Source organism: Oncorhynchus tshawytscha, linkage group LG26, assembly GCF_018296145.1.
Source record: "Oncorhynchus tshawytscha isolate Ot180627B linkage group LG26, Otsh_v2.0, whole genome shotgun sequence".
NCBI classification, from domain to species: Eukaryota; Metazoa; Chordata; class Actinopteri; order Salmoniformes; family Salmonidae; genus Oncorhynchus; species Oncorhynchus tshawytscha.
In genome coordinates, this window is record NC_056454.1 from 14751027 (window position 1) to 14778313 (window position 27287).

At 42.7% G+C, this 27287-nt stretch overlaps 1 protein-coding gene across 2 annotated transcripts in view; it reads left to right on the plus strand.

Moving 5' to 3' along the window:
- The first annotated feature begins 14069 nt into the window (after positions 1-14069).
- The window catches only part of LOC112225238 (integrin alpha-6), a 31160-nt gene continuing 17942 nt past the window's right edge, over positions 14070-27287 (plus strand). Inside the window, exon 1 of one of the 2 annotated variants that reach the window (XM_024388991.2) lies at positions 14070-14407. In XM_024388991.2, coding sequence (XP_024244759.1) covers positions 14226-14407 — 182 coding nt within the window. In that variant the 5' untranslated portion in view covers positions 14070-14225. The remainder of the gene's footprint in view (positions 14408-27287) is intronic. The other variant, XM_024388992.2, reaches the window with a different exon arrangement.

The window sequence follows — 27287 nt, forward strand, 5'->3', positions numbered from 1 at the left end:
GTGTGTGTGTGTGTGTGTGTGTGTGTGTGTGTATGTGTGTGTATGTGTGTTGTGTGTGTGTGTGTGTGTGTGTGTGTGTGTGTGTGTGTGTGTGTGTGTATGTGTGTGTATGTGTGTGTGTGTGTGTATATATGTATGTATATGTGTGTATGTATGTACGTATGCATGTATGTATATATATGCACCAAGGAAAATAAATAGATTAAGAAAAATAAATGCATTTTATTTGACTTTATCATTCATTTTAATTGTATTTTTATTTTTTCAAATGTATTATTATTTTTTTACTTTTTCTTTTTTTAAAGCCTGTCACGTCTGTGAATGTGGAATGTGTTTTGTTGGTTGATTGAAAAACAAGAAAACTTAATAAAACTTTAAATTGGAAAAAAGAAATACATTAAAAGTTGTTTCCACCATTTTCACCGCAACTCAATAGCTGGTAGCTTACTATAAAAGAATAAGTGAATCTAAAGTATCCAAAAATCGAATTGCAAATATCGCTGAAGTTGGAGACTTTTATTTCCCTCACCAACTTTAAACATCTGCTATCTGAGCAGCTAACCGATCACTGCAGCTGTACATAGTCCATCTGTAAATAGCCCACCCAATTTACCTACCTCATCCCCATACTGTTTTTATTTATTTACTTTTCTGCTCTTTTGCACACGTGTATCTCTACTTGCACATAATCATCTGATCATTTATCACTCCAGTGTTAATCTGCTAAATTGTAATTATTCGCTCCTATGGCCTTTTTATTGCCTACCTCCTCATGCCTTTTGCACACAATGTATAGAGACTCTTTTTTTTCCTACTGTGTTATTGACTTGTTTATTATCCATGTGTAACTCTGTGTTGTTCTCTGTTCACACTGCTATGCTTTATCTTGGCCAGGTCGCAGTTGTAAATGAGAACTTGTTCTCAACTAGCCTACCTGGTTAAATAAAGGTGAAATAAAAAATAAATAAATATCCTATAAGTTTAAATGCAATTGCAAGTGAGGCATGCTAAGTTAATTTGTAGGACAGGCCAAAAAGTAACCTTCCCATGTGCATTGTGATGACAGTAAATATATAGCAGAACACTAATACAGTAACCGATTACTGTAGAAATGTACAGTAAAATGACAAAAAATTCCCACTAAATTTACAGCATTGGCTAACAATTCAGTTTCATGTTATCACATGTTGAACCACATGATTTCACACATGGAAAATGTATTTTTGGAAAACTTCACGTGACAGTTCACATGTGAAAACGTGTTTTTGGAAAACTTCATGTGACATTTCACATGTGAAAACGTGCTTTTGGAGCACTTCACGTGATTATTATTTTTATTTCACGTGCGATTCAAGTGCAATTTCATGTGTTATCGCCAAAGTACAACTCTACCAGGGATTTGAACTCACAACCTGGACTTGAAGTACCCTCACCTTTCTGCAGCATTCACATACACGTTCAATAGTTAATAATACATCTCTGCACTTAGTAAAATAGTGTCATCTGCACTGTTATTTTAATTATCAGTTATACTGACGATTCTCTCATCATTGATTTCAGCAACTTGAGGGTTTTTTGTATAGTTGTCTAATGTTGGTTGGACATATTATTCTGATTTAATGTTACTCCTGAATCACTATGATAACTATAATAGTTTTTCTTCAGTGTATTTTTAACAAAGCTGAGATCTACTTTGAAGTCCAAAGTGTAGGAATACAGGGGAAATCAGTCATTGACACAGATCATAGCAGGATGATTGAAATACAGTGAACCAAGAGGTTGTGAGTTCAAATCCCAGGTAAGGACATAATGAATAATAAAGTATAAACACACTATTTCATATGTGAAAATCTGAAGTGTTCCAAAAACACATGTGAAATGTCACATGTGAAGGGTTCCAAAAACAGATGGTGGTACATGGTTTCACGTGCCAAACGTGTGGAAATGTCACATGGGAAATCATGCCGTTTTTCCATGAGGGTTGTTAATGACCCCTGTGACTCAGGCCCTGGGAAACATGACCCTTGATACAAATGTGGACGTCCACCCTGTTCTCTGTTTGGAATTCCAGGTGTCCAGGGTGACCAATACTGTCTGTTTGCACTTCCAACTTCCTTTATAAAAGCAGCCATTCCTCTCATCAGGCATAAATTGGCAGTGGGTGAGGGGAGTGGTAAGGTTACATTTATTAGTATGTTTCCATGTTGTTTATTTATCCCTTGAATGATTATGAAATTAGACTATACAGACAAAGGCCGGAGATGCAAATGGTGCCTGGTGGTCAGGCCCATTTCAGCAATGAGAAATCTGTTACTGTTTAAACTTTCGACATGGGAAAACATACACAAAACATACATGGTGGAGTTTGCAACACTTAAGCTGCCAAGCACGGCTCCTGCACCTCACAAGATAACAGGAGAAAGTAGAGGATATGACTTTCATTGTGAGGCTAATCAACTATGGGCATCCCCACTGTGTAAGCTGGGACCTCCCGTCGCCCTGTCCACTCTCTCACAATGCTGAGCAGTGGTGCAGAGGAGCCCCATAAATCTACTGGGGTGGATACATCTACCATAGCCTGACGCATACTGTATGAGACAATAACTCGGTTCAAATCTACAAGACAATGTCATACATTTAAGTTTGAGTAAACTATGAGTGAGAACACTCAATGAAATACAGGCGGCTTTCCAGTTCAGTAAAATAGCTTTTGCTGCGATTCACGGAGCCTATGTCCTGCTGAGAGTGTTGCAGCATTAATCACTATGGCAAATCGCCCTTGGTAATCCCTTAGTTCAGTGTACCCAACGTTTATTATACCTGGTTGTTTGTGTGGTGGGTATCCATACACAACCTCGAAAACAACTGGTGGCTTATTTTTCCCTTTGTCTTAGCACACAAAACTAATTTACTGAAAAATAACGTATTGATTTGCTGATTAGTCAAGCACCAACTGTTGTTTGGTTCATATAACCATTGGTTAATAAAAATACATGCATGCCATGAGTGTATGGAGTTTTCGTAATGTATCACACGTGATTGTGTATCCTGTGAACACGGATACAATTTCCTTAATGGTTTTCAGCTTTGCAAGACCATTCCCTGTCAGACTGGGGCCTAAATTGCTCTGACACTGTTCCTCTGCTGGGTGCAGGAAGAGACTGTTTATGTTGGGACCATCCACCCCTGGGCTCTCATGATTGAGCACATGTTTCCTTTGAATTCGTCATGCTGGCTTTTGTCAGATGCTAGGGTATTTTTGAACAACAATGGCTTCCATGGGCAAGCTGCAGTAGACGATCACAACTGGAAGGAAGTCTTCCCTTTGGAACTCTATACTGCTATTTAGGTTAACGTCTGATGTGCTTGAGTGCATATTATTCAGCTGATAATGTCAGTATTGATGGGGTTTTTCTTGTTTTTTGACACTTTGAAATAGTATTTTTCGTTTACACATTGCGCTCATTTTGTACATTTAGATGTTGAATACAACATTGGTGTGCACAGAATAGAATTGTGTTATTAATCTATTACATATGTATTATAATACAGAATGAGCCATTTTTGATGATATTATACATTTACCTTATTCAGTAATTACATGCCGATGAACCTTGTGATGCTATGCAAGAACAACCTGCGAGGCACATGGAGAGATGCATGGCTTTGTATCAAAGGAACGCAGTCCTGCAGTTTGCAGAGAGGCAACAAAGGGGAGTCCCCCAGAATTCCCTGCCTCATCTGCTGGACCTGCCTGAGAAAGAATGCAGTGAGGTCCGTGAGGTCCCACTCCCCTCATTGTTTATTCAGAGGCACACCTCCCTCAGAGGAGTCGTAAATGGAGGCAGTGCTTTGTGAGGAGGACCAGAGCAGATTTACTGCCAGGGGTTCCTCCACAAAGGGCCTTGTCACTGTCACAACAGGAGCAGATGAGGAGCTCTCCCTTTCACACAGTGTGATTTAACGCCACGCTTCACACAGCCACTGGTGCAGACAAAACTATCTGGCCACAGACTTTTCATTGGGGCCTTCAGCTTCAGCCACACTCACTCACCAGGCATTCCCACACGTTCACTGTAAAGCAGTAAGAGGTGTGTGTACTCCATATTAATAGCTGTGACTAATGTTTGCTTTTCCAAACAGCCTTTCCTGAAATGTATAACCTTGATAAAATGCTAATGTTCAGTTTCCTATAAAGTTGAATATTTGTATTTACCTATTTTTTTATTATTAAAAAAAAAGAAGAAAACAAAAGATTGATTTTAAGGGATGCCGAGAGAGAGGATTGTGCGGTTGGTGTCGCAATAGTGACAACATGATCACGCCAGAGACTGTGCCCTGTGGAGTTTCGCGGTGAACTTGTCTCAGATAAAACTCTATCGTCCCTGTTTCGGGTGTCAGACTGAAGGTAAGATGAATATGCAAAACATAAGCAGGACAAATCCGTCTGAGTGATGTTTTGAGGCCAAAGAACCACCTGATATGCATGTAGCCAGGTATATCTCCCCAAACACAGATGTTTGAAATCATTATACCGTGATCATGTAACCAGTGTTCCTCTCCTTGCGTAGTGAAGTATGGGAGCGCGATATATTAGAGCTACACCAAGGTGGATTACAAAGGCATCCAACTTTAAAAAACGGATCTCATGAACGAGAATGCTTTGAAATCCCTGTGAACCTACTTCCTCATGACAATAGGCTAAGTATGTAATAACTGAGGTGGACAGATGGCATGATAATGACTGAGGAGTTCTGTACTCCTTAGTGGTCTAATAGTGCATCTGTCATTGCATTGCATAGCAGTGACCAGTCCAGGATTGTTAGATGGGGTGTAACGGCAGTTGTCTAAATGCCTTTATGAGTGCCATGCCTGCTGTGCTCTTTGGGCTGTGTCCGATAACTTGTGGGTTTGATTTCTTTAGCCAGTCATCTTTGATTTCACCACAGTGTAACTTCAGAAGTTAGTCCTTCAGTCTCGAAAGCAGCTTGGGTGACAGGTCTGCAAAATCCAAACGGCAGTGTTACAAAGATGCCTGAACAAAGCAATAAAGTCTGATTGTAAAAAGTACTAAAAGTTATCCATCTCTTTTTGTCTATGTAAATCACCAATCTTTAGAGGGATTATAGAATATATCAAATGTATATAATGGTTTGAACATTATGGAAAAGAAATGTTGAATTAGGTGCACCCAAATAGCACACACTCATTTTCAAATCATGTCTGGCATTTTTCACCACAGCTTGATTACGCAGGGGCCCATATCAGCCTCAGACATCCTTCCTCTCTTTAGCATTTGGTAAAAAAAAACAAAAAAAAACATTGCTTCTGAAAGATAGTGACAGTTGGGGCATGACATGCATGCTTACAAAATATATGCCACTGAGATGTACCACACATTTTTGAAAATAACGTTACAGCAGTTTACTTGGGGTCAGTCTTTGTGTACAGGACTCATCATTGTATTTTGAGCATACAAAGATGCAAATGTTGTAAGAAGACCAACCACATATAAAGGTAAAAGCTCCCTCCTGCTACAGATGTAGGATCTTAGTTTGATCACTCTTTTGTTGCTGAGAATTTTCTTGCAAAGCAGGAACTGCAAGCTGTAGCCTATTTGAGTTTTTAAAAGGCTTCTAATGTTTAAGAATATCCACTTGGAAATTTGAGACTTGATTTCCCTAACAAAAAAATGTATCAACCCCTACAAAAATGTCCATGAATCATAATCCACATAATAACTGTTGTTGCAGGACTTATTTTCCTGCTGTCGGAAACCAGCTCAAATTAAGATCCTACATCTGTATACAAATGACTCAAATGTAAAAGCAAATATGTAGAGAAAGGCTCTCTCATCTGTGAACACCCACCTGTGTCCCTCCTCAATATGCACCGTCTCTCAGGTTACCTCCTACCATTGACATGAGAAAATCTGACATAGCAGACTGACCTCTTCTGACTGCTCACATTACACAGCCACCCAGGGCTATAGTGGACATGAAAGCCCTGGCTGGCCCTGCTGTTTGTCTGGTTTCTTTTTTAAATTCCTATACTAGTTTGGTAATTAAAGGCTACACCTCATACAATGCATTTGGAAATTGTTCAGACCCCACCCCCTTTTTCACATTTTGTTATGTTACAGCTTCATTCTAAAATGTATTAAATAAACAATTTTCCTCATCAATCTACACACAATACTCCATAATGACAAAGCGTAAACAGGTTTTAAGAAATTGTTAGCAAATTTATTACAAATAAAAAACAGAAATACCTTATTTACATACGGTAGGTATTCAGACCCTTTGCTATGAGACTCGAAATTGAGCTCAGTTGAATCCTGTTTCCATTGATAATCCTTGAGATGTTTCTACAACTTGATTGGAGTCCACCGGTGTTACATTCAATTAATTGGACATGATTTGGAAAGGCACACACCTGTCTATATAAGGTCCCACAGTTGACAAGTCACTCTGACTGAGCTCCAGGGCTCCTCTGTGGAGATGAGAGAACCTTCCAGAAGGATTACCATCTCTGCAGTACTCCACCAATCAGGCCTTTATGGTAGAGTGGCTAGACAGAAGCCACACCTCAGTAAAAGGCACATGACAGCCATCTTGGAATTTGCCAAAAGGCACCTAAATGACTTTCAGACCATGAGAAACAAGATTCTCTGATCTGATGGAACCAAGAAGGAACCCTTTTGCCTGAATGCCAAGCGTCACTTCTGGAGGAAACCAAGCACTGCTCATCACCTGGCCAATACCATCCAGACGGTGAAGCATGGTGATGGCAGCATCATGCTATGGGGATGTTTTTCAGCGGTAGGGACTGGGAGACTAGTCAGTATCGAGTTAAAGATGAATGGAGTAAAGTACAGAGAGATCCTTGATGAAAACCTGCTCCAGAGCACTCAGGACCTCAGACTGGGGCGAAGGTTCACCTTCCAACAGGACAAACCCCTAAGCACACAGCCAAGACAATGCAGGAGCGGCTTCAGGACAAGTCTCTGAATGTCCTTGAGTGTCCCAGCCAGAGCCTGGACTTGAACCCAATGGAACATCTCTGGAGACACCTGACAACAGCTGTACAGCGACGCTCCCCGTCCAACCTGACAGAGATTGAGAGGGTCTGCAGAGAAGAATGGGAGAAACTCCCAAATACAGGGGTGTCAAGCCTGTAGCATCATACCCAAGAAGACTTGAGGCTGTAATTGCTGCCAAAGGTGCTTCAACAATGCACTGATTAAAGGGTCTTATCAGGATAAAGGTAAGTCCCAGATGCAGGCCGTGTCGAAGTAACAATGTTTATTACAGCAACAGGGGCAAAGGTACAGGATGGCAGGCAGGCTCAGGGTCAGGTTAGGCAGTGGTCGGTAATCCAGAGGTGGGACAAAGGTACAAGACGGCAGGCATGCTCAGGGCCAGGGGGAAGCAGAGTGGTCAGGCGGGGCGGGCTCAGGGTCAGGACAGGCAAGTGTCAAAACCAGGAGGACGAGAAAAGAGAGACTGGGGAATAGCAGGTGCTGATATAAAAAACGTTGGTTAACTTGACAAACAAGACGAACTGGCAACAGACAAACAGAGAACACAGGTATAAATACACAGGGGATAATGTGAAATATGGGCGACACCTGGAGGGGGGTGGACAGGTGAAACATATCAGGGTGTGACAGGTCTGAATACTTATGTAAATGTGATCATTTTTATTCGTATTTTTACAAATACATTTTCAAAGATTTCTAAAAACGTGTTTTTGCTTTTTCATTATGTGGTATTGTGTGTAGATTGATGAATACTTTCCAAATGCACTGTAGGTAAAAGGCCCTGGTGACTTCATGACCCTTTTCTACACATTGATTTAACAAATCAAAATGCTGGACAGTAATACAGAATAACAGATTGTATAATTCTTTATGATAATATGCAGCACACCGTGCCATCAGCCGCCTTGATTTATGTCACAAAGCCATTAATTAATTTGCCACCTCATTTGGTAATTTGCCAACATTGATCAAGATAAATCCTTTCTAAGTACATCTTACAATAGACTTTGGTCTGAACCTGAACTCCTGTGACTAAGCTTAAATCAAGAAGTTCTTTATTCACTCTAAATCTAGTATATTATCCTTAACCTAGACGTTAACAGAATGCTACACGCCTATCAGCAACATTAGAAGCCTGTTTCAGAACAGTGTCACTATTAGCCACTCACATTCCAGTGTCTTTAAGAGAAGAGTGAAAGGTGACATTTTGAATCAGAAGCTATTCAACACGCAATCTGGAATTCTTGTTCCTGACTCAAAATGGTCATGTAATTGGCTTTGTGTTTGACAAGATGTAGTTTAAAAGGATAAATACAAAAGTTCCTTTGGATTGGAACTCAATAGCTTGCTTTATTGCAACTGTAAAGCATACACTGACTATGTGAATCTTCTTATTGAGTAAATGCTGAGCATAACACTGCAAACATACATTAACTGTACTATTCTTTCTACCTCATGAGATAACTGGACTATGTTAGCAAACATACTTCCATATGGTCCCTTGCTTTGGTCTTGTGAGCTTCATAATTGTAACCCTTGTGTTCTGACACATCTTTGCTGTAACCAGTAATGCTGCCATTATGATGACCTGACATAGGCCCCTTTCTAATCCTTTGTAGAAATTAGGAATGCGTTTAGAAAGTCCTCTCTCTCTCTCTCTCTCTCTCTCTCTCTCTCTCTCTCTCTCTCTCTCTCTCTCTCTCTCTCTCTCCTCCCTATAATCTTTGAAAAGTTGAAATGGGGGCAGACTTAGCTTTGAGGTCTCTACAATGTCCACATTGTTTTATGATCTGCAGTGAGAATAAGATCCAGGCCAGTTCAAGCTGTATCCCATCTTAAAGGTCATGATCAAACGACATCTTTTGTGAATGATAGGCAGAATACATTCCATTGAAACATGTTAAAACCAATTGTGTGTGATATACACTGAGAGCACAAAACGTTGGGAACACCTTGCTCTTTCCATAACATAGACTGACCAAGTGAATCCAGGTGAAAGCTATGATCCCTTATGGATATCACCTGTTAAATCCACTTCAATCAGTGTAGATGAAGGCGAGGAGACAATTGAGACATGGATTGTGTGTGTGTGCCATTCAGATGGTGAATGGGCAAGGCAAAATATTTAAGTGGTAGTAGGTGCCAGGCGTACCGGTTTGAGTGTGTCAAGAACTGGGTTTTTTCACACTCAACAGTATCCTGTGTGTATCAAGAATGGTCCACCACCCAAAGGACATCCAGCCAACTTAACACAACTGGGGAAGCATTTGGGGTCAACATGGGCCAGCATCCCTGTGGAACGCAGTCAACACCTTGTAGAGTCCATGCCCCGGCGAATTGAGGCTCTTCTGAGGGCCAAAGAGGGTGTAACTCAATATGCCTAATGTTTTGTACACTCAGTGTATGTGAATATACAGTAGATTTATGTGCACAGGTTCGGGTTTTCAAGAAAAACATTTTTAAAATACACTCATCAATAATGTTTTGTCTCAGGACATGTCAACACTGTATTCATGCCTTTGTCATCCCTTTGTCCAGTCAACAGTCTCCTAATAATAGTGTTATTCCCGTGTTGCCCTCGAGTTCATCAGACAAGATGACGCCGTACTGGATGGCTCCTACCCCTTGTGATTTTTTTTGTGCATTTTCACAAAATGTATCCACTACCGTTTCTTATAACCGATGATAACTTTTGAAAATGAGATCTGCAGTTACTTACCCCAATTCCAGCTTCGACTTTGACTTCGACTCATCTGCCCTGGGCTCTTTCTGTAATTTCAGGGTAACCAAGAGGAAATGGCGGCATTACAGAGGCAAGAGAGGGGGAATTCTGACGAGATTAAAGCAAAGGGAAAACCGGCCACCTCTTTCCTCCTTTCTATTGGCCAGTCACTGATTGGCTACCAACAGGACTCTCGTAACTGCAATATTCTCTGCGTTTCTGAAACATGGTTTTCCAACTCGTTGGATTCTCCATTCAGAGAGCGGACAGGACATTAGAGTCAGGGCAATTGAGAGGGGGAGGGGTGTGCCTCTTCATTAACAAAAAATGGTGTTCTGACTTGAGTGCAGTGGTTGTCTCAAGCCATTGGAATACCTGATGGTCAAATGCCGACCCTTCTACCTCCCAAGGGAGTTTTCAGCTGTTATCGTGACTGTTGTATACATTCCACTTCAGGACAATAACTATAACAAGTTGGCACTTAACAAACTGTATGAAGGCTATAAACAAGCAGGGAAACTGACATCCAGAGGATGCCTTCCTCATTGGTGGTGATTTTAATTCTCTGTCATTAAGACACGTGACGCTCAACTTCCATCAACACGTCTCTTTTGCCGCTAGGGACGATAGAGTCCTAGACCACTGTTACTCTACACAAAAGCAAGCATACAAGGCCCTCCCCCGTTTGGCAAATCAGATCATGACTCTGTACTCCTGCTTCCGGTTCACAAGAATAAGCTCAAACAGGAAGTCCCTGTGACTCACTCCATTGAAAAATGGTAATCAGTATCAGAGATTATGCTACAGGACTGTTTTGCTAGCGCTGATTGGAATATGTTCCGAGACTCCGCCAATAACATCAACGAGCAAACCACCTCTATCACCGGCTTCACAAGGAAATGCATCGGCGACATTCTCCCCACAGTGAAGGTTTGCTGCTTTCCCAATCAAAAGCCCTGGATTAACATAGAGGTTGGTGCTAAATTAAAGGACAGGGCTACCACACACAGGGCTATCGCTGACAACTCTGAGGCCATAGCTGAGGACAGGAACAAGTACATGAAGTCCTGCTACGAGCAAAAGTCCAATATAGGAATAAGGTGGAATCATATTACACAAGCACCTATGCCTGTCGCATAGGGCAGATGAGCTGGCAGGCATATTCACATGGATTTTCAACCTATCCTTGTCCCAGTCTATAAATCCCCACATTTTAAGATGACTACCATCATTCCTGTTCCCAAGAACTTTAAGGCTTTATGCCACAATGAACACTGCCCTACAGCACTCACATCTGTAATCATAAAGTGCTTTGAAAGGCTGGTTATGACACGCATCAACTCCATCATCCCAGACATCCCAAACCCACTCCAATGTGCATACGTCCCCAACACCATTGTCCCCTCCAAGCTCGTCACCAAGCTTAAGGATATTGGGACTGAACACCTCCCTCTGCAACACAATACTGGACTTCCTGACGGGTCGACCCCATGCTGACCCTCAACACGGGGGCCCCACAAGGATGTGTGCTTAGTCCCCTCCTGTACTGACTGTTCACCCATGACCGCTTGGCAAAACACAACTCCAACACCATCATCAAGTTTGCTGACAATGGTAGTCCTGATCACTAGCGACGATGAGACACCCTGCATGGAGGAGACCAGTGACCTGGCAGTGTGGTGCTGGGACAACAACATCAATGGACTATCTGAATTTATCTTTGACTTTATGCATACTCACAGGACTCTACACACACGCACACTGACACTCCAACACACACAGTACATGCACACACATTTATACTGACTCTACACACACACACACACACACTCACATGTAATCTTAATTTACGCTGCTGCTACTCCGTTTATCATACATCCCGATGCCTAGTCACCTTACCCTGATACATATCTACCTCTATCACTCCAGTATTCTGCACATTATAAATATGGTATTGGAACTGACCCTCTAAATATACTGAACAAAAATATAACTGCAACAATTTAAAAGATTTTACTGAGATCCAGCTCATATAAGCAAATCAGTCAATTGAAATAAACAAATTAGGCTCTAATCTATATATTTCATATGACTGGGAATACAGATATGCATCTGTTGGTCACAGATACCTTAAAAAAAGGTAGGGGTGTGAATCAGAAAACCAGTCAGTATCTGGTGTGACAACCATTGGCCTTATGCAGCCCAAGTCATCTCCTTTGCATAGAGTTGATTAGGCTGTTGATTGTGGCCTGTGAAAAGTGTGTCCCACTCCTCTTTAATGGCTGTGCGAAGTTACTCGATATTTGCGTAACCCCACCACCACCATGGGGCACTCTGTTCACAGCATTGGTATCAGCAAACCTCTCACCCACACAATGCCATACACACTGTCTGCCATCTGCCCGGTACACCGGGATGAAACCGGGATTCATCTGTGAAGAGCTCACTTCTCCAGTGTGCCAGTGGCCATCGAAGGTGAACATTTTCCTTCTGAAGTCGGTTACGACGCCAAACTGCTGTCAGGTCAAGATCCTGGTGAGGTCGATGAGCACACAGATGAGCTTACCTGAGATGTTTTCCTACTGTTTGTGCAGAAATTTGTCGGTTGGGCAAACCCACAGTTTCATCAGCTGTCCGGGTGGCTGGTCTCAGACATCCCACAGGTGAGAAAACCGGATATGGAGGTCCTGGGCTGGCGTGGTTACACATGGTCTGCGGTTGTGAGGCCGGTTGGACGTACTGCCAAATTCTCTAAAATAACGTTGGAGGTGGCTTGGGGTAAAGAAATGAACATTCAATTCTTTGGCAACAGCTCTGGTGGGCATTCCTACAGACAGCATGCCAATTTGCACACTCCCTCAAAACTTGAGACATCTGTGGCTTTGTCTTGTGTGACAAAACTGCACATTTTAGAGTGTCCTTTTTTATTGTCCCCAGCAGAAGGTGCACCTGTGTAATGCCACACCTGTCAGGTGGATGGATTACGTTAGCAGAGGAGAAATGCTCACTAACAGGTATGTAAACAGAAATAAGAGAGAGATAAGCTTTCTGTGTGTATGGAACATTTCTGGAGTCTTATATTTCAACTCATGAAACATGTGACCAACACTTTACATGTTCCGATTATATATCTGTTCAGTGTATCTTTATTCCTCATGTGTTTTTGTTCTACCTTATGTTACCTTTACTATTACATTAATATTGATCATTGCATTGTTGGGTTTATAGATTTGCCAGAGATACATTTCACTATACTTGTGCATGTGACATTAAAATTTGGCTGCCTTGACAGACAGTTAAGAGTTAAAAGTGTTCTCAGCGCTGTCTTACAGTGGCTCTGAGTGACTCATCCATTTGTTTTTTACGTTCCCAATATGTCTTGAGAAGATAGCAGGGCATGGCTGGCACATGGGCTGGGTTCTTCCTGTAAAGGGATGTTCCAAGGAGCTTGGAGAGGAGGATGCCATTTCCTGAAGACCTTTCCTCAATTGTGACGTAAACGCAGAGACCACATTTAGGAATCATGACTAATTCATGAACAGTGTGTCCACCAGGTGTTGTTAGTCAGAATGGTCATTCATATTTCAGAAGCCGTTCTCTTTTGGATGAATGATTAGGCGCCTATCAATTGGACCATTGTCTATCAAAAAATATTCCTTGTTTTAAGAAGCTTTAAACATTTTAATCAACTTGGCAAACTACCATGACACAAGACATTCCCCGACTCTCGTGTTTTTTTTATGGAGCTTGAATTTGAGAGGCTCCATTCCCTGCAGCTTAATGAACACAAAAGGCTTGAGGCAGAGTGTCGAGTCAGTGCCAATCCTACCTACCCCATTGTCCACCTGGATTTGGGAGGTTCATTTGTCCAATTGATTAGCTTCACATTTGACCTAGTGTCCATCTGCGTCCAACCACTACATTTACTGTCTGCAAAGACTAAAAGCCCTGGCCACTCGTGCATTATTAGCTAGATGCCCTAAGACACATGGACCTCTTTTGATGATCAGTTCTGGGCATAAGAGTGTGATTATTGATAAATATACTGTACATGTTGATGAATAGACTTAATGTGCCTCTCAGTCCAGTCTGGTTACCAAATAGCCATTTCTGATCAATATTGGCTACAGTGTACTTTGATTTAATTTAATGACACCGTGTATATTTTTATAAAATGTTACCTCTAATGTGAACTGGAATGAATGAAGACGACTGAATGGGCAGGGACTGGAGGTCAAATCAAACCCCAAAGTTAGAAAACTGTTAGGGATTTGTGTGGTGACGTAAAGGGTGGAGGGAGCAGAGGAGGAGCGCTGTAGTGCACGATTACTAATCCGTAAACCCGGGATAACAACAGAGGCATTCAGCAGGTCATTGAATTCTGCAGCGAATCCTGAGCGAGGGGTAGTGGAACAAGCAGCACAGCATTGAACTATAGTGGTACCCTTAGGTCCTAACGCAATGGTGCACCCGAGAATATATTTTCCAATTCACGTGGTACTTATTTGTTTGCTAGAATGGACCCATATATCAGGCTTCAACCTGGATACCTTGAATGTCCTGAGGAAAGACGGAGAACCGGGCAGTTTATTTGGATTCTCTCTAGCCATGCACCGGCAACTTAATCCTTCAGATAAAACAATGTAAGATTTGTTTTTTGTTTGTTTGTGTTGTTGTTGCTGTATGAGTTCTGTTGCGTTTATTGCGCTACGTTTGAGTTTGGTTTGCTACTTATTTTACATCTCCACTTTACGCATAGTTGGATCATTCATCTCTCGAAGCATGGTAGCAGGTTCATTGGCCAAATTCTTATGGGACCGTTTTCTTGTCGACGGAGGTGAATAGGTACATTTAAAACTAATACGTTTTGTTGAAAACCTTTCCTAATTAAAAGCAACTTTCCACAATTGTTTCATTATGTAGATACATTATCCATTGCTTTTCCTACATGGGAATAATGACAGATTCGTTGTCAGATTTTAAATACTTGTAGAAATTACGTTAAGGAATTTTGAAGATTTTTACTCCCAATGTTTTGTAGACCTACATGTTGAATGCGCTGTAGTAAGAGCACAGTGAGGATTTATATTCAGTAGAGCGTGTGGCCAGGCATTGTGTGTATTAAGAATGCCCTTTTGACAGAGACCTTGCTACAAGTTAACAATGGCAAACCAGAGGTAACAAGCTTTGTCACTCGAGAAATCTTGCATGTTAATTGAATTTGTTCCAAAGAAAGTGACTCTAAATCCCCAGTAACAAGTGACTACTCAAGGGGTATCTATCTAACCCCTTTTCACAGTATTGGACACTGTAATGCATGCCTAGCTGTTATTTAAAAAGTATAATATTACTGTTATCATTTCAGAAGCCTTTTGGCAGTGTCAATTGGTCAAACAGTATTATACTGAACAAAAATATAAACGCAACATGCAACAATTTCAAAGATTTGACTGAGTTACAGTTCATATGAGGAAATCAGTCAATTGAAATAAATTCATTAGGCCCTAATCAATGGATTTCACATGACCGGGAATACAGATATGCATCTGTTTTCACAGATACCTTAAAAAAAGTGGGCCTCACATTGGGCCTCAGGATCTCATCACAGTATTTTTGTGCATTCAAATTGCCGTCGATAAAATGCAATTGTGTTCATTGTCCGTAGTTTATGCCTGCCCATACCATAACCCCACCGCCACCATGGGGCACTCTGTTCACAACGTTGACATCAGCAAACCGTCCACCTACACAACGCCATACACATGGTCTGCGGTTGTGAGGCCGGTTGGATGTACTGCCAAATTCTCTAAAACAAAGGTGGAGGCGGCTTATTGTAGATATATTAACATTCAATTTTCTGGCAACAGCTCTGGTGGACATTCCTGCAGTCAGCCAGCAAATTGCACACTCCCTCAAACCTGAGACATCTGTGGCATTGTGTTGTGTGACAAAACTGTACATTTGGCCTTTTCTTTCCCCAGCACAAGGTGCACCTGTGTAAGGATCATGCTGTTTAATCAGCTTCTTGATATGCCACACCTGTCAGGTGGATGGATTATCTTGGCAATAGGGGAAATGCTCACTAACAGGGATGTAAACAAATGTGTGCACAACATTTGAGAGAAATAAGCTTTTTTGTGCATCTGGAACATTTCTGGGATCTTTCTGTGACCAACACTTTACATGTTGCGTTTATATTTTTGTTCAGTGTACTTTGTCTGGGGTTCTTACTGTCAATATTTCCTTTCACCAAGGACTCCAGCCTTTTGCACTTATTGAATGAGTTCATAACATGTTTATAAACCCTGGTCTATAAAACAAACAGTTGTCATTCTACTAAATAACAACTCTGGCATCTTCAGTGGTGTGACCATGGTTTTCACTATTAAGCTGTGATCCATTCTTTGACAGTTGAGATTTATTCCTGTGAAAAGAGCAATGATCTGTGACCTGTTGTTTTCCCAACAGTGAGAGTGGCTACGTGTGACATGAGTCAAGGTTAGTTATTGGTTTAGAACAGGAGTGCTAAGGGCAGTGGTCCAGACAGAACACACTGGGATTTTAACTGTCAAACATCTGTGTAAGTACAGTGCATTGTGCACCATTTAAAAACATGGAAGCCCAATCATTGCATAACTTAGATAATTAACAATCCATGAAGTCTGAGCTATTTACTATTGAAAAAAATGGCTAGCTGGAGCACATCTGAGCAGTTGACTTCTGAGCCCTTACCCGCTATGTGCTGATTGACTAAGATCTGCCCACTACAGGCGGTCCGGCAAAAACCAGGCAGATGTGTCCATATTCAGAGTTTTATTGGCTCTTGGCAACCACCACAGAGTTGCGCACACACACATCATAAATGCACCGTTCTGTATACATCTGGCCCTTGTGTTGTCGTCCTCTGGTGGCTAGCTAGCTAGCTAAGATGGGCCCTTTCCTAAATTAGCTATGGATGGAGATAGGGATTTGGACTTGTGGTTTTACTTAATTCATCTTACTGGCCAATTATTATAACGGCGATCCAACCATAAATTTATACATAGTGCCCCTGGACTGAGATGATGGAAGTTCAATATGTAACTAGATGTAGACGGCTAACGTTAACTAGCTAACGTTGCACATGAAAGGAAGTTATGCTAGCGAGCGAGCATTTTATTCAGGTAGCCTAAGGACAACAAAAAATAAAAACGTGTACTGTATGACAGTCATAGACCGTTTCGTCAACATGAAGAGAGGAGGATGGCATTGGCTTTCCTCTACAGGTAGTGAGTCAACATGTTTTTTTCTACCTGCATAAATACACACACACACATCAGAACCATGGACAGCCACATCATATTTAGCTTAAGTTGATTGGACTAAATTGTTTTTGGAATATTTTAGTTGCCACTGTATTAGACTAAGCAGAGGTGATTTGATGATGTTGAAATGGTGTTGGAATAGTGTAGGCAGCTCCTGTTTTCTTTGCGACTTGCGGTAACTCTCTGTGGTTCTAAAATTGTTGGAAACATTAACTTGCTTGACCATGCTGTAGGTCATGTTTGTTACATGCAATATGCTTTCACCAACAAACAAGCTGTCATGGTCCAAACACACCAAGAAAATAATTAAGAGACCATGACAACTCCTTTCTCCCCTCGGGACTGAAAAGATTTGGCATGGGTCCCCAGATCCATCGAGAGCATCGGCATTTCGACCGTAACGCACTACAGAGGGTAGTGCGTACAGCCCTGTACATCACTGGGGCAAAGCTTCCTGCCATCCCGTACCTATATACTAGGCAGTGTCAGAGGAAGTCCCCCCAAAAAAGTCAAAGACTCCAGTCACCTAAGTCATAGTCTGTTCTCTCTGCTACTGCACGGAAACAGTACCAGAGCACCAAGTCTAGGTCCAAAAGGCTCCTTAACAGCTTCTACCCCCAAGCCATAAGACTGCTGAACAATTGATCAAATGACCACCCGGACTATTTTCATTGACACCCTCCCTTTGTTTTTACACTCCTGCTACTCGCTGTTTATTATCTATTCATAGTCCCTTTACCCATACCTACATGTACAAATTACCTGGACTAACCTGTACCCCCGCACATTGACTCAGTACCCGTACCCCCTGTATATAGCCTCATTATTGTTACTTATTTTTGTACTTATTTTTTTAAACTTTAGTTTATTTAGTACATATGTTCTCAACTCTATTTTCGACACATGTGACAAATACAATTTGATTTGATTTTGACTTCACTGGACAGATGATGCTCTCTGGTTTTGTGATGAAACAAAGGTGTGATTGAATGTATTCTTCTCATTGTCTCTGCCTTAGGCCTATACAGTATATCACAGTCGCAAGGCTTATGAACTAACGGGTTATAGAGCAAACAATGCAATTATCACAACAGGTTGAAAAATGGCTTTTTTTGGGACTTGGCTTCCCCAGTGATTTTATCCACACACCGTTACTGACTGTAGACTACGTAACCTATCATTACCATTGCAGACACCAATTCACACAACTAAAGATGAGATGTCAACATCTTGGCAGAGAGAGAGGCTAATAACTGCTGCCAGTCAGAATTGATGGCCTTCTCTCTCTGGCCAGCTAGAGATCTTATCTGATAGGCCATAAATCAAGTGTGCATGCAGAGTGCACCAGGCCATTTAGAGTCTTCTACTAATTTGATAACTTTATCTGGCATATAACACATTATCTTCCAGTAATAGTAGCATGCACAACATACTCATAATAATACACTATATATATACAAAAGTATGTGGACACCCATTCAAATGAGTGCATTCGGCTATTTCAGTCACAGTCATTGCTGTCAGCTGTATAAAATTGAGCACACGTCCATGCAATTTTCATAGACAAACATTGGCAATAGAATGCCCTTACAACGTGGCACCGTCATATGATTCCACTTTTCCAACAAGTCAGTAAGTAAAATTTCTGCCCTGCTAGAGCTGCCCTGGTCAACTGTAAGTGCTGTTATTGTGAAGTGGAAATGTCTAGGAGCAACAACGGTTCAGCCGTGAAGTGGTAGGCCACATAAGCTCACAGAATGGTACTGCAGAGTGCTGAAGCACGTAGCGAGTAAAAATGGTCTGTCCTCAGCTGCAACACTCACTACCGAGTTCCAAACTGCCTCTGGAAGCAACATCAGCACAATAACTACTGTTCATCAGGAGCTTAATGAAATGGATTTCCATGGCAGAGCAGCCTCACACAAGCCTAAGATCATCAATTCCAAGACGCCAGCTGGAGTGGTGTAAAGCTCGCCGCCATTGGACTCTGAAGCAGTGGAAACACGTTCTCTGGAGTGATAAATCACGCTTCACCATCTGGTAGCCCGGCGGATGAATCTGAGTTTGGCGTATGTCAGGAGAACGCTACCTGCCCGAATGCATAGTGTCAAATGTAAAGTTTGGTGGAGGAGGAATAATGTTTTTCATTGTTTGGGCTAGACCCCTTAGGTCCAGTAAAGGGAAATCTGTACGCTACAGCATACAATGACATTCTAGACGATTCTGTGTTTCCAACATTGTGGCAACATTTTGGGAAAGGCCCTTTCCTGTTTCAGCATGACAGTGCCCCCGTGCACAAAGCGAGGTACATACAGAAATGGTTTGTCAAGATCTGTGTGGAAGAACTTGACTGATCTGCACAAAGCCCTGACTTCAACCCCGTTGAACACCTTTGGGATGAATTGGAACCCTGACTGCGAGCCAGGCCTAATCGCCCAACATCAGTGCCCAACCTCACTAATGGTCTTGTGGCTGAATGTCCCCGCAGCAATGTTCCAACTAGTGGAAAGCCTTCCCAGAAGAATTGAGCCTATTATAGCAACAAGAGGGGGACCAACTCCATATTAATGCCCATGAATTTGGAATGAGATGTTCGACGAGCAGGTGTGCAAATACTTTTGGTCATATAGTGTAAATACAGACATGCAAAAGTCATATTAACTGGCAATTCTGTACTGACGATATGTATTAGTTAAACAGGTAAACAATGATACCAACTGGCAACAGAACAACTACGTTATAGATGTAACAAGATAACCAACATTATTCAGGTTTCAGTAGCATGCAGTAATCATCATAAACAATCCCCAACAATATAAAGCCCCAACTTACATTGTGGATGCACACACAACACTTCTAAAATAAACTGAAAACGCATCTTCTGTCGAAGACTAAAAAACACTGAGCTACGGTGGGCGGAGCCAGCATCCAAATGACCATTCAAACCTGCTGATTGGCTGAAAGGAATGGCCTTTTTTACAGCCGCCCTTGGATTTCTTACGGAAATCCAAACAACTTCGGAAATGCCTCAATGTGGGGCATAGTCTTTAAGTGCCTTGTCCTATCCAGCAGGACAGGCAGGGCACAGGGTCAGAGCAGCTAAGGGACCAGACAAAGTGGGGTCCAGTCCTACTGTGCCTCTGGCCAAACTAGAGGGGCAGCTGATAGCAAGTGTCACTTTAGAGGACCATGAGGGCCTGGAGGGTGCGGCTTTGGGGCACGTAAGGACGGAGGAGCCACCCCACGAGGAGGAACAGTGTCTGGCCATCCCATGGGATGCCACAGGCATGGTGGAAGATCCTCTATCTCAGCTGGTTGAAGGCCGCTGGGGCCCATTCCTGGGCACTGAGTTAGTGACTTCTCCCTACTGCTGAAGATGATGGCTCCCATGGTGGAGTAGGTGGAGACCTCTGGGCGAGGCTCATCAGAGATCCGAAGGTAGGGGCAGGCTGGGCCCCAGAGATGAGGTCAGGTGATTTCCCAGGCGTGATGGCCAAGGGTCTTCAAGTGCAGGAGGTGGGGCGGCCTCCCAGAACTGGAGACAGCCGGCCCTTGGGTCAGTGAACAGTGGTTCCCCCAGGTCAGGAGGCTGAGGGCTTAGCCGGGCAGGAAACTCAGGGCCTACTAAGACAGAGGCCTGCAAGCCTAGCTGAGCAGGGATCTGGGAGCATAGTGCTAGGACAGGTGGCTGGGCACTGGCTGAGGCTGGGGGCTGCGAACTGGCTAGGAGCAGGGACTGCAGACCTAGAGTGACAGCCAACTCGGGGCCTAGCAGGGCAGGAGATCCAGGGCCTGGAACAGGAGGTTTACATTTCATGATCTTTGATGGAAAAACAGAAGCTTGGAATTTCTCAAGAGCCTGGCAGTTGGCTGTGTCCCAGGAAAGCTCAAAGGCAGGTTATAATCTCCTGGGTAGAGACTGAGACACTGATTTATTAGCAGTGATAGAGGAGCTCAGGCCCTGGTGGTTTGAAAAACCACACACTTTTGCCAAATGTTGTTATGGCCTGGCTGGTGTAACAAGCCAACTCTAGGCCAGTGCCAAGTGTTGGTGTAGGTAAACAGACACAGTTAGAACAGCTGCAGTGGTTCTGGGGGCTTTGAGTGCACAGCTGTAGGGTCAGCATCACACAACATTTGGGGAAAAAGGTCAGCAAGGTCACAGGATACAACTACAGTTTGGCCACCACTATTCATTTACACGTTGGGCTCTATTTTAAAATGCCTAACGCAATTGTAAATCGTAGCGCTGGTGGTAGCGTTATAGGTTCAGGGGTGTGTCAGAAATATTTGAACTATTTTCACAATTGGAATTATGGGCGTAGTAGCTGGCGATGCCGTGAAAGGGCTGGGTTTTGGAGAATAAACAACTTGTGGGTGTGTGAAGGCTTGGCCCCTCACTAGCCAATCAGAACGTGCTCCATGGCTAAATATGTGGTTGCTTCATGTTGTGTATTTACGGTATTTTATGTATTGCTTTGTCATCAACTCCAATTTGAAAGTTAGTCCCTTATAGCCTCCTTTGTTAAATAGCCTGCCCCATATTTGCTAAATATGTTGAACCTGTTTGCAGTCCACAGTCTTCTAATTGCATTGGTTCAGTATGGAGATACATAGTTAAACATAGGCTACAGTATAGCATTCACACTGATATAGGGGCTAGCCTTACTGTAAATTGCAGTCTGGATATGGACATGCCAAACGTAGTCAATAAGCAAGATCAAATTCACTAGGCTATTGATAAGGCCTAAAACGACACACACAAAAAACTTAACAACAACTTGTTTTAAATAGGCTATGTATAGAGACAGTTACAGACACCATAATTGCTCCCTGTGGGGCGCATAATAATACAGACAAGGCAACTTAGACTATGGAGGGTTTTACGCACATCCAAACATTGTTTGTAAAATCAGGCTTTACAAACATCATAGAACCCTCTTACAGATCATACTGTGTTTGCACTTCTGCAGAAATAACAGACCCAACTGCGTTGCATTCGAAGCCATGGAAGTTTGGTTTTGAATCAGAATTCAACAAAAAACAACCAACAACAATATTTCTAGGTAGGACCGAGTCAGATGCATGACATCATAAATCACTTCTCTCGTTTCATGGCACTGTGTGCACGCGTAAGCTTAAATGTCTTTACGCATAACATTTGCACGTCTGTACTAAATACTAGGCTCCTGTCAATTATCGTTGCCTATGTGTGTGGCAGATTCTCCCAAAAATGATAGGAGGACTGAATAGTATTTGAGGAGTGCGTCTTTGGTAATCGGATGAGGAGTGTCTCTTTGGTAATCGGATGAGGAGTGTGTCTTTGGTAATCGGATGAGGAGTGTGTCTTTGGTAATCGGATGAGGAGTGTGTCTTTGGTAATCGGATGAGGAGTGTGTCTTTGGTAATCGGATGAGGAGTGTGTCTTTGGTAATCGGATGAGGAGTGTGTCTTTGGTAATCGGATGAGGAGTGTGTCTTTGGTAATCGGATGAGGAGTGTGTCTTTGGTAATCGGATGAGGAGTGTGTCTTTGGTAATCAGATGAGGAGTGTGTCTTTGGTAATCAGATGAGGAGTGTGTCTTTGGTAATCAGATGAGGAGTGTGTCTTTGGTAATCAGATGAGGAGTGTGTCTTTGGTAATCAGATGAGGAGTGTGTCTTTGGTAATCAGATGAGGAGTGTGTCTTTGGTAATCGGATGAGGAGTGTGTCTTTGGTAATCGGATGAGGAGTGTGTCTTTGGTAATCAGATGAGGAGTGTGTCTTTGGTAATCAGATGAGGAGTGTGTCTTTGGTAATGGGATGATGAGTGCTCTTCCAAAAGGGGGATGAATAGCCTACGTGAACAAGCAAAATGCAGGGATGCGAATTGTGAGTAATAAAAAAGAATGAGGTTCAAAATAAAAAAGACACACTATGTGCTATGTTGCTAAACCAGCCATGATTAAGGGGAGGGTAGGCTATGGTTGGTTTTGAATCAAATGAAATGAAATCGGGGGAAAACCAATTTTTTTTAAAAATGTTTCTAAATACTACATTTTTCAACAACAACAAAAATATGTTTCCATGGGCACTGTGCGTCATGGCTGGATAGGCTGCACTTCTGCTCTCAATGTCCCTGCCATTATCAACTGCGTTACTGCTTTTTGTGGGTCTTAAAACTTTTATTGACACACCGCAAATATTGCCACCCCTCTTAGCCATAGTCTGTAACCAATCCGACTGTCTTAGACTTCTTGACATGGGTAGGAATATGATGGCTCTCCATGCACTTAGTAGCTCAGCTAACTTGATGCTATAACCTGGGGGTTTCTTTTTTAGAGGAACATAGGACAGTAGAGTTGCAATGTTATTTTTGATAATGGGTCCTAAAAAGTTCATTTCCGATGCTTTGAACCTTTTCAAACCTGGTTGTACTTGGAAAATGAGTCTCCTTTCCCCTAAGTGTAACTTGTTGGCAGTTCCGTCTTTGCCTGGCTACCCATCCACATCGCGCCTGTCAAACGCCACGCCCACTAACGTTTCTTCTCCACGGTGAGTCTGGATTTGCTTCCTCCCCGAGGACTTCTAGAATGTGTACACATTCTAACCATTCTGTTTGGTTCAAGAAACCGATGCATTGGGCCAGAGCCGGCCAACACGAATCATGAATGACGTCATTTTTACGTCAGCACAAACTACTTCTAGGATAGCGGGTTCAGACTGATGTATGGAGCGATTGATACAGCAGCGAAATTAAATTCAGGATGAGTCGTCAGGCAAGTTCCATGACTGTCAAAGTTCTCAACTACCAGTAGCACTTTTGACTTTTTGTCTTGTGGACTAAGTCCAGCCTGGCTTGAGTCTAATTGCTTAATAGTTCCCTATAGATCAGAAGCTGTTGGGTAAACATTATAACAGGGGAATAAGGTGCTTATCTATAAGTACTTAAAAAATATATATATATTCTCCTTTAGAAATGAGCAGCCTGTTTTCATGTGTCACCTAGACTTTGTACGCAAAGGCTGGAGTGCTGCGTGTGAATGTCGATGTTACCCTTCAGTGACTTGCCAAATTTTACAACTACAGTTGAAGTCAGAGGTTTACATACACCTTAGCCAAATACATTTAAACTCAGTTTCTCACAATTCCTGACATTTAATCCTAGTAAAAAATGCCCTGTTTTAGGTCAGTTAGGATCACCAATTTATTTTAAGAATGTGAAATGTCAGAATAATAGTAGAGAATGATTTATTTCAGCTTTTATTTCTTTCATCACATTCCCAGCGGGTCAGAAGTTTACATACACTCAATTAGTATTTGGTAGCATTGCCTTTAAATTGTTTTGCTTGGGTCAAAAGTTTCGGGTAGCCTTCCACAAGCTTCCCACAATAAGTTGGGTGAATTTTGGCCCATTCCTCCTGACAAAGCTGGTGTAACTGATTCAGGCATGTAGGCCTCCTTGCTCGCACACGCTTTTTCAGTTCTGCCCACAAATGTTCTACAGAATTGAGGTCAGGGCTTTGTGATGGCCACTCCAATACCTTGACTTTGTTGTCCTTAAGCCATTTTGCCACAACTTTGGAAGTTCCATCAGACCAGACCGGATATTTCTCCAAAAAGTACGATCTTTGTGCACATGTGCAGTTGCAAACTGTAGTCTGGCTTTTTTATGGCGGTTTTGGAGCAGTGGCTTCTTCCTTGCTGAGCGTTTTACTGTAGATACTTTTGTACCTGTTTCCTCCAGCATCTTCACAAGGTCCGTTGCTGTTGTTCTGGGAGATGAAGTACGTTCATCTCTAGGAGACAGAACGTGTCTCCTTCCTGAGCGGTATGACGGCTGTGTGGTCCCATGGTGTTTATACTTTGCGTACAATTTTTGTACAAATGAACGTGGTACCTTCAGGCATTTGGAAGTTGCTTCCAAGGATGAACCAGACCTGTGGAGGTTTACAATTTATTTTCTTAGGTCATGGCTGATTTCTTTTGATTTTCCCATGATGATGTCAAGCAAAAAGGCACTGAGTTTGAAGGTAGGCCTTGAAATACATCCACGGATACACCTCCAATTGACTCAAATTATGTCAATCAGCATAATGAGTGAGTGAGAGATAGAGAGACAGAAAGAGAGACAGAGAGACAGAAAGAGAGACAGACAGACAGACCCTAGGCCCCCAACACAAACTATTGCAGCATATTTACTGGAGGCTGAGACCGGAGGGGTTGGGAGACTATGGCCCCATCTGACTATACCTCCGGACAGGGCCAACCAGGCAGGATATAACCCCACCAACTTTGCCAAAGCACAGCCCCCACACCACTAGAGGGATATCTTCAACCACCAACTTACTACCCTGTTTTTCACTGTCTTTTACTGTTGTTTTATTTCATTACTTGCCTACTGTTCACCTTATATGTTTTTTGCACTATTGGTTAGAGCCTGTAAGTAAGCATTTTACTATAAGGTCTACACCTGTTGTAGTTGGCGCACTTGACAAATAAACTTTGATTTGATATGCGCTAACGCCGAGTATAGCCACGGCATGAACCTGAGGGGGGTGCCAACCCAGACAGGACGATGACATCAGTGACTCAACCCACTCAAGTGAAGCACCCCTCCCAGGGACGGCATGTAAGAGCACCAGTAAGCCAGTGACTCAGCCCTTGTAATAGGGTTAGAGGCAGAGAATCCCAGTGGAGAGAGGGGAACTGGCCAGGCAGAGACAGCAAGGGCAGTTCGTTGCTCCAGTGCCTTTCCATTCACCTTCACACTTCTGGGCCAGACTACACTCAATCATAGGACCTACTGAAGAGATGAGTCCAATAAAGACTTCTCTCACATGGCTAGGCAGACCATTCCATGGAAATTGAGCTCTATAGGAGAAAGCCCTGCCTCTAGCTGATTGCTTAGAAATTCTAGGGACAATAAGGAGGCCTGTGTCTTGTGACCTTAGCGTACATGTAGGTAGAGTGGGGAGAACAAGTATTTGATACACTGCCGATTTTGCAGGTTTTCCTACTTACAAAGCATGTAGAGGTCTGTAATTTTTTATCATAGGTACACTTCAACTGTGAGAGACGGAATCTAAAACAATAATCCAGAAAATCACATTGTATGATTTTTAAGTAATTAATTTGCATTTTATTGCATGACATAAGTATTTGATCACCTACCAACCAGTAAGAATTCAGGCTCTCACAGACCTGTTAGTTTTAAGAATCTCTCCTGTTCTCCACTCATTACCTGTATTAACTGCACCGGTTTGAACTCGTTACCTGTATAAAAGACACCTGTCCACACACTCAATCAAACAGACTCCAACCTCTCCACAATGGCCAATACCAGAGAGCTGTGTAAGGACATCAGGGATAAAATTGTAGACCTGCACAAGGCTGGGATGGGCTACAGGACAATAGGCAAGCAGCTTGGTGAGAAGGCAACAACTGTTGGCGCAATTATTAGAAAATGGAAGAAGTTCAAGATGATGGTCAATCACCCTCGGTCTGGAGCTCCATGCAAGATCTCACCTCGTGGGGCATCAATGATCATGAGGAAGGTGAGGGATCAGCCCAGAACTACACAGCAGGACCTGGTAAATGACCTGAAGAGAGCTGGGACCACAGTCTCAAAGAAATTGATTAAAATCCTGCAGCGCACGCAAGGTCCCCCTGCTCAAGCCAGCGCATGTCCAGTCCCATCTGAAGTTTGCCAATGACCATCTGGATGATCCAGAGGAGGAATGGGAGAAGGTCATGTGGTCTGATGAGACAAAAATAGAGCTTTTTGGTCTAAACTCCACTCGCCATGTTTTGAGGAAGAAGAAGGATGAGTACAACCCCAAGAACACCATCCCAACCGTGAAGCATGGAGGTGGAAACATCATTCTTTGGGGATGCTTTTCTGCAAAGGGGACAGGACGACTGCACCGTATTGAGGGGAGGATGGATGGGGCCATGTATCGCGAGATCTTGGCCAACAACCTCCTTCCCTCAGTAAGAGCATTGAAGATGGGTCGTGGCTGGGTCTTCCAGCATGACAACGACCCGAAACACACAGCCAGGGCAACTAAGGAGTGGCTCCGTAAGAAGCATCTCAAGGTCCTGGAGTGGCCTAGCCAGTCTCCAGACCTGAACCCAGTAGAAAATCTTTGGAGGGAGCTGAAAGTCCGTATTGCCCAGCGACAGCCCCGAAACCTGAAGGATCTGGAGAAGGTCTGTATGGAGGAGTGGGCCATAATCC